We start from the raw sequence: 8,868 nt of genomic DNA, 5'->3' as shown, positions 1-8,868 counted from the left end.
TTATTAACAAAAAGCTTGTATTATACCAATTTTACGAAGCTGACACGCCCCCACTTAACAATGTTTGGTTCAACATTGATATTTCTCGCAACGATACTATATTAGAAGTTGTAAAAAATATTGTATTAAAGGAAAAACTAAAACTCACATTAAAAAATATTAATTTTAAATCTATTTCCATTAATAATAATAAAATTAAAGATGAAGATATTAATAATAAAATTATAGATAATAATGATATATTAATATCAATAGTAATCATATATAATGAGAAATGCTAAATAATATGACAATATAAAAACTTCTTATATTAAGCACCATGGCATTGTTGCACAGACTGAATATATGGAAGCGAATGTTGAGGTTGAGAATGGCAAAACAGGTTTCCACCTGCGTGCCAATTGATAGGACATTAATTGGACCATGCAGACGTAAATTAGGGAGGCATTACATTGATGCCCAAACATGCTCCCCATTTTGCAATGCACACACATGAGCCCACACGCACGAAAACCACAAAATTGACTTGCCAAGGTACCGGTCTGCTCGCAGAAGATCCAGTTCTCACCAACGGAGTGCACAATTGGAAATGTGCACAACAAAGGTGACAAGGCACATATATAAGATGAGGCCGGCCCCTAGTAGTACTTTAGAAACATCAGTAATAAAACCTTTTATAAAATCACTTCTACCTTTTAACACTAGACAACTAGTGCTCCTCACACCCCCTCTTACTATAACAATAGTAAAATGGTAAAAAAAATACTATCAAAGTACAAATATTCACAAATATTTACTTTGCCTTTTTATTTACTTGTATTTATTTTAAGGCTGCACTAATAATATGAATTCGTATAAAACAAAATGTATACTTTCTACTTGAAATAATATAAAAAAATATTTTTTAGCAATTTTACAATTATTAAATATTTGCATTCGCATTTTACTAATTATATAAATTGAAGCACAATTCTCATGTCTGCTAAAACCCATCATTTGTAACCATACATCAATACACCATTTTAATTTTTCATGTTTTATTTAAAAAATGGGCACCCAAAATATCTTAGACGACGTGACAATAATGTACCAGGTGAACTTTCCAGACAAACGTGCACATTCTAATGAATGGCCCAGCATCTTTGTATTACCTGAAAGGATACTTTTTTTAGCAAATAATTGTCAATAAGGGAAATAAGACTGAACCGAGAGAAAAATACGTTTTCAACAGTAACGAAATTTTAATAAATGAAAAAAGTTGATTCCTCCAAGTCATATGCCCATTTATGCTTATCCAAATGGCCTGTCGATGTTAAAAGTGGTTTTGAAATTCGAGTAGTAATGTCTTTGTTTAAATTTATTTTATAGTCCCTAATTTTTAGATATATAGCAAAAGTGTGTATTGCAAATTTCAGTCTCAAAAGAAAAAATACTACCATTAACTATGTTTTACGACGTGCCGGCAGAGCTGTCAGCCATGATAGACTTTTTGCGCTCCTCTGTAGCAATAGTAGCAGCAATATCCCGCAAGCTCTTTGCACCGCCAGACTCACCAGCACTGGCAGCATTGGCAGCAGCCACCGCGCTGCGTTTACGCAGAATCTCTGAAATGAAAAACTCACCCGCCTTATAAGATGACCTCACCAACGGACCACTGGCAGTATAAAGGAACCCAAGCTCATTACCGACCTGCTCCCAATGCTTAAACTTTTCAGGAGTCACATACTCGTGCACCTTCATATGGCGCTTAGTCGGCCGCATATACTGCCCAAGGGTGACAATATCGACACCAGCCGAGCGCAAATCCTTCATGGTCTGCAACACTTCCTCGTCCTTCTCGCCGACACCCAGCATGATGGAGGATTTGGTCAGAAGTGTGGGCTTTGTTTGCTTGACATGCTGGAGCACAAACATGGATTGCTTGTAGTTGGCGCGGTGGTCGCGCACCATGCGCTGCAGGGACTCAACGGTTTCAATGTTGTGTGCGTAGACGTCCAGTCCCGAAAGCGCTACAGGCTCAATCAGCTCCGGGCGTCCAAGGAAATCCGGCGTCAAGCACTCGATCATCATCTGGGGTGCCATCTGGCGGATATTATTCACCGTCGCGGCAAAATGAGCCGAGCCAAAATCAGGCAGATCATCGCGATCAACCGACGTCAAGACAACATAGTCCAGCCCCCAAGCAGCTAGCGCCGTCGCCACATTGGTGGGCTCCAAGGGATCCAGAGCAGCCGGGTTCTTGCTAGTCTTGACCGAGCAAAACCTACAACCACGCGTGCATGTATCGCCCATGATCATGATGGTTGCCGTTGCCGTGCCGTGCTTACCCCCGCCCCAGCATTCGCCCATATTGGGACACCGCGCCTCCTCGCATACTGTGTGCAGCTTAAGGTCGCGCAGTGTCTTGCGGATCTTCGTCACGTTGCCGCCCGTGGGGATATCTGTTTTGAGCCATTGCGGGAGCCGTGTGTGTTTGCTCGCTTTGCTCTGGAGCTTACCTTGCACCTGAGCTGCCTTCTCCATGGCCTGCGAGGGCGTCAGGGGCTCATCCATGCCGCCGACAAAGTCGGAAAATCCTGGCCCGCCCTTGATCTTGTCTGCAAAATCCTTGCGTACGCGCCGCGCGGGCTTGTCATCTGCGGAATCAACCTCGGTAGCTAGGAAGCGCCTGCCGAGCAAAGAAGCAGCCTATGAATGTATAATTGTGCTTATTTTGATTATTTGGTGAGAGATAAGATATTGTGAAGTGGCACAGGCTGTAAAACAGTGAGATTCAGTATTCTTCGAATTTAAATGTTTGCATACCTTTGCTGAGTGCCGAGTGCCAGCAGCAGCGACAACGCTGGCGACAGTGGTGGTGGTTGTGAGGCGGAGTGACAGCGTGTTCATCGAGTCGAGTATTCGATATTAAATTTGGGTATTAAGCATAAAAAAGATAAGACGAAATAAATAAATAAGGAAAAAGAAAAAAGCAGTGTGGAAGCAGATCAAAAAATATTGCTTTGGAGGGCGCAGCCCCGCTATTATTTCCTTCGGTGGTATTTGCGTTGGGATGGGAGGCAAAACCACTCTGCTCACTGAACACAATGAATGGTTGAATATCGCCACCATCCTCCGCACTTAGTTCCTGCCGATTACTATATAATTTTTTATTTTTTACACGGTGGAAGAAGCAATAGCAATGATCGATTCTCACTCACCCACGCCCAGTCGCTCCCCTTCCTAGTTACTGGATGATTCGTTTATTCCAACCGCTCAAGCTCAGCCTTGATCTCTTCCATCTTGGTTTCGGTCTCGAGACGCATTTCGTCGGAATAGAGCTTGCTCCATACGGCTTGCAGCGTCATATACGTGAGTGCGCTCCACAGGAAAATGGTGGAAACAGGTTTTCCGTAGGCTCGTAGTATGCCAATGTTCTCTTGCTGCGGCGAGCTCTTGGGCTTTTGCTGTGGTTTTGTGGCGCTGGAAGAGGACGTGTGCATTTGTGTCGAGTACGGCTGGAGGCGCCTGGGAGCTGGTGTGCGGCTGGTGAATCGAGAAAGGAATGCTGAAAGTGTCATTTTAAAATTGGAAATGTGAATCGAGGTGTGAAAGCAAGTACGAAAGTAGCCCAGGCAGAACAGACATTTTGCGCGGTTAATCGCAACTGAGATTTGGGTGTGTTCAATCCCGAAATGATAATGAGCTTAGCTTGTGATCGCGGCGGTGATCGATCAAGCACCTAAGAAGAAAAAATTTGGAAAAAAAAACGCGGCATGGAGAAAAAAAAAGTTCAAAGCTGGATTTCTCACATTGTACTGACAAAAGTATAAGAGATCGGGTCAATTTTTTCTTATATTTTTTCCTGCTTTTTGTGCATAGAAATTCACCCTTTTTTGTTTTATATATAATTTCTTCCATTCATTCTCTTTCTTTCACACGTTTTCTCACTCTCTTTATCTCTCTTTCGACTACTGTCATTTAAAAGAGACTCACAAGAAGCAAAAATGGCGACCAAGGAAGCCAAGAGCCTGAAGAAGGGCAGCGGCGCAGCCTCAGCGCCGGCCAAACAAAAGACAAAAAAGACAACCAAGGCACCAAAGGAGAATACGTCAGAAGCAGCCAAACAAAAGTCCACAAAGAATAGCAATACCAGTGGTGCTCCCGCGGCCACAGGCACAGCCACAACTACGGCCACGACCAAGCCTTCCACGAAGAAGCGGCCACCCAAGCTGGTCATCCAGCATGGACACAGCGACAGCGAGGGCGAGGGCGAGACATCGTCGCACCCAATGACACCGATGACGCCGATGGTGCAGTCGGCGATTGCAGTGCAGGACACAGAGGCGTACCGCGGCATCGAGCTGAAGCTAGTGAGCGGCGGACTACTGACCAACGATTCCGTAGTGTTCAGCAGCGACTCTGCTCTGTTCTACGTAGCCAAGGACGACGCTGTGGCCGTGTACAACGTGCAGAATGGCGAGATGGTGCAGAACTTCTCGATGGAGCGCAGCGGCACCGGTTACCAGCCAACGGCTGTGCATGCCGTTGTGGCCGGCGAGGCACGGCGCGTGTACACTTTTTCTGCGGACGCGCGTGCGCGCTTGTGGGACGCCGACAGTGGCGCCATGGTGAGCGAGTGGGATCTAGGCGAGGCTGCAGTGTTTGCGTCGGCAGACCCGGCGCGGGCCGGCGCGTTCTACTGCGCGGTGCGGCGCGGACCCAAGGCCGTGGCGCGGCAGGGCAACGACAAGGTCAAGTACGCCATCTGCCACGTCGTGCTTGGTGAAGGCGAGGCCACGACCGTGCGCGAGCTATTTGTGGCCAGCGGTGCGATGGGCCTGGTTGTGCGGCCCGGTGGCGGCTGGGTGGCAGCATACTCCAAGTTCCGCGTGTTCCTGGCGCAGATCAAGCCCAGCGGCGCCGTTGTGCAGCATAAGTGGCGTATGTCTGAGCGGCTCTCGGCGCTAGCGTTCCACCCGACCGAGCCGGTACTGGCGGTCGGCGACTGGCGCGGACGCATCATGCACTGGTTCTGCGTTGATGGGGACGCAGTAGCCAGCGAGGACCGCAGCATTGTGCGTCGGCCACTCCACTGGCACGCGCACAAGGTCAACGCTGTGGTGTTCGGCAGCGACGGGCGGCTGATGCTGTCGGGTGGCGAGGAGGGCGTGCTTGTATTATGGCAGATGGGGTCGGACACGCGCGAGTTCCTGCCGCGCCTGGGCAGCGACATTCTGGGCATTGCCGTCAGCCCCGACCAGATGATGTACGCACTGACGCTGCGCGACAACACTGTGCGTGTCGTGTCTGCTCTTGACCGCTCGATGGTGTCGACGCTGCAGGGGCTCAAGTTTGCCCAGCGCGGCCAGGCCGCTGGCCTGGCCATGCAGAACGGCTCGCCTGAGCGCCTGCGCCTGGCGCGCCGCCTCGAGCCCGACGCCTTTACGACCGGGCTGGTCGTGCACCCGGCGACGCACGCCCTGGTGCTCAATGGCGAGCCCGGCTATCTCCAGGTCTTCAACCACGCGACCGACCGTCACCTGGCCAGCATCGAGGTTGCGGCCTTCAACCGCATCTCGGGATCAAACGCTGAGCAGCAGCAGCCGCACGTCGACATTGTGCAGTTCAGCTCTGATGGTGTCTGGATGGCCACGGCCGACTCGCGCGGAGCTGACTCGCCGCACGGGCCGTCGGCACTGGTTGAGACGTACCTCAAGTTCTGGCGCCTGGACTCGAGCGACCAGTCGTACAAGCTGGTGACGCGTGTCGACGCACCGCACGCGCACGGCATCCGCGCCCTGGCTTTCCGTCCGGCACCGCGCCGTGCACACGGCCGTGGCGATGGGCTGCTTTGCGTGAGCACTGGCCGTGACGGCGCCTTCCGCGTGTGGGAGCTGGAGACGCGTCAGGGTGCGCCAGGCGCCGAGGACCATTACGTGTGGTCGTGTCGCAGCACGTCGCGCTTCCGCGGTCTGCAGCCGAGCGGGGCCGCCTTTTCGGCCGACGGGTCGACGCTAGCCGTGGCCTTTGGCGGCGTTGTGACGCTGTGGGACGCCGACACGTGCGCTGCGCCGGTTTTTGCGCTGGTGGCCAGCGCGGCGACGCCCGACCTTGCGGGTGTGGCCTTCATCGGGTCGTCGAACTATGTTGCTGCGTGGTCGGATAACCGCCTAGATGTGTGGAATATGCTGACGGGCTCCGTTTGGTGGACGCTGGCAATGCCCCTGCAGAGTGTCTACGCGCACCCGCGCGCCTCGCTCTTGGCCGTGGCTGCCAACCAGATCCCCGGCCAGTCGATTGCGTCGATTATGGTTCTGGACCCACAGTCGCCCGTGCCCCTGGTCACCCTGCAGCATTCTGGCGGTGTCGAGGCCATTGCCTTGGCCCCCGCTGCGACGTCGGGAAAATCCGGCCGCAGCCACCCCGACACTGAGCGCGGCCTCCTGCGTCCTGACCCCCTGCAGAACAACTCGCTTGTCGTGCTGACCCCCACCGGTTTGCTCAACGTGTACGGTGCCGAGTCTGACGACGAGGCCATTGCTCGCGCCATGGACGCTGCCCCTGCCATATCGGTCTCCACAGCCGCTGTGCCCATGCAGAGCTCGGCATTTGCCAGCATCTTTAGTGTCCAGAACAAGCCCGCTGCTGACTCGGTCGTACCCTTGGTGTCGGCCAACCCGCATGTGCGCTCGGCCATGCGCCTTGTGCGGTCTGCTGTGCAGTCTGCTTACATCAATGCCCCTCACCACGTCCTTCCCCCAGTTTCGGCGCTCTACGACCAGTTTGTCAAGGCTCACCTGGCGCCCAGGGTCGATATTGCTTTGGAAGATACCGCTGCTGAGGAGGACCAGACGACTCCCGATTCGAACAAGATGGATATCTCTTCGGATGACGATATGGCTGCCCAGTCTGTGCCGTCAGTCGATGTCGAGACTAGCTTCTCGTTGGGTTTCACAAAGTCTTTGTGCAGTGGATTTGCCAGCAAGGCTCATTAACCAATTTTTTCTTTTCTCTTTTCCTATCCAATCTTTTTTACAATACACACTAAATATTTAAAAAAATTAAGTTTTTTATGCTGTGCACTTGCTGGCTTTTCATGATGCGACTAATAATTATGTGTATTTTCAAAACAGTAATATGCAAGTTAATGAAAAATACATTGAAAATTAATAATTGAAAGGTGCTAATAACAGATTGCTTGCTGTTATGGATAATGTGGCTCTATCCAACTCTTTCAAAACATCACTGACCATTGTACGTAAAGTCTATCGTAGTACACACTGGTCATCGTTATTTGCAATTTTTTCCATAAATAATGAGTAAAGAAATAACAATAGACATGTTAGGCAAATTTTGCAACATGTTCAGATAATTTTAAATTTCCACTGTATACTCGAATTCAAATTTTCATTAGCTATATTTTTAACCTTTTTACTCGCTAGTTTTTTTATCACACTTAGACAACCAACTTTTTTACTGGTGTCCTTTTCAGCATTTTTTTCATTTTTCGAAATAAATTTCAGTTTATAATTCTGTGGGTATTCTTCAATAGATGGGTCATTCTTTTTGATTTTCTTCTGAACATACCTTTTAAATTGATGATTCTCCTTTATCTTATTAGCTGATCCAAAAAGATATCTGTTTTCAAAATAATCATTGCCATCAATGGCCATAATTAAATTGGTGTCAATGTAATCCTCAGCATAGATAAAATATACACAAGTATAGTTCAAACATTTCCGTAAAAGCTCGTCCATATTTTTGAATGTTGTGTCTTCGTCGATAGTAAACTCGAGGTTTTTTTTGAAGTCTTTCACACAATTTATCAATGGGTTTTTGGATGACATTTCAACAACGGGTTTACCTTTGCGAATATTAGCTGGTTTGTGCTTGTCAAATTTTTGGGATACAGAATTCATTTTGTTCTTTGCTGTGTTTGTCATGGATGTCGCCTTGTTTGCTGCGTATGCTCCTAATTGATTTGCCCCTTTAGAAATTTTGTCTTTCGGTATTTTGTCCATTGCCTCCTTTGCCAGGTCCACTGCAGATGTTTTGAGATTGCCAGCTGCTTTACTCATATTTTCCTTAGTCATTTTATCATTTGCTGTTTTTGCCATGTCCACCGCAGATTTCTTGAGATTGCCAGCCGCTTTAGACATGTTTTTCATGCTTGGCCCGAATGATTTGAAATTGCTGGGCTTACCACTTAGGTTTAATATGTCATGAGGATTGAAAACTAAATTATTCATGATAAAACGAATACCGTAGTTAAGTTAAATAAAAGTGTAGAATGAAAATGTATAATTTAACGATGTAAAATAAATAATTGGAGAGAGGCATGAAAGTGTCGTGCTCTATAAAAATGTGGGTCTAAATCGATATATTCAAGTCTTAAAAATTACTTAACTGAAAAAGGGGGCAGCGCTGTGTGGGCAGCGCTGTAAACATCATGGTATTCCTTGATGTCAGCCAGCAATAACAGAAATGTGTATAGTGGCCATGATGGCGATCTTGATTCTTGAAAAGGGAAGATAGTGGCTTGAAATGTGTGTTGGGCACCACAGAAAGGAATGGAAGGAATGAGAGGAATACTTATATACTTTTTCAAGGCCAATACTTTCTGGTTTTTTAATTGCTTGCACTTTTTATTAAACAATACCGCCAATGCTTAATAAATAAGGCAATGCGCACTTTGCATAGAAAAAATAATTATGTGGAAATGTCTACCTTTGTAATAAGAGAACAGCATTGTGGGAATAATGAAGTATTCTAAAGAATTTGCTCTGTGCCCTTTTACTAGTTTTTCGTTGCGTTGCTACATACTGCTTATTTATTTGCATTAATAAACCGCAGAACCCGTGGACAAAGAGTATCACGCATCAGCTT

At 47.9% G+C, this 8,868-nt stretch overlaps 1 protein-coding gene across 1 annotated transcript; it reads right to left on the bottom strand.

Moving 5' to 3' along the window:
- Window positions 1–3,242: 3,242 nt before the first annotated feature.
- On the bottom strand, window positions 3,243–3,560 carry BX661DRAFT_173864 (uncharacterized protein; the record flags this gene model as incomplete). Its single annotated transcript, XM_051533900.1, has 1 exon — window positions 3,243–3,560. One exon carries the CDS (start codon window positions 3,558–3,560, stop codon window positions 3,243–3,245), a length of 318 nt encoding a protein of 105 aa, XP_051388551.1.
- Window positions 3,561–8,868: the final 5,308 nt, after the last annotated feature.

Source organism: Kickxella alabastrina (genome assembly GCF_025024165.1).
Source record: "Kickxella alabastrina strain RSA 675 chromosome Unknown BX661scaffold_50, whole genome shotgun sequence".
NCBI lineage: Eukaryota > Fungi > Kickxellomycota > Kickxellomycetes > Kickxellales > Kickxellaceae > Kickxella > Kickxella alabastrina.
Note: the sequence above shows the minus strand (reverse complement) of the source record. Positions and strands in the feature narration are given on the sequence as shown.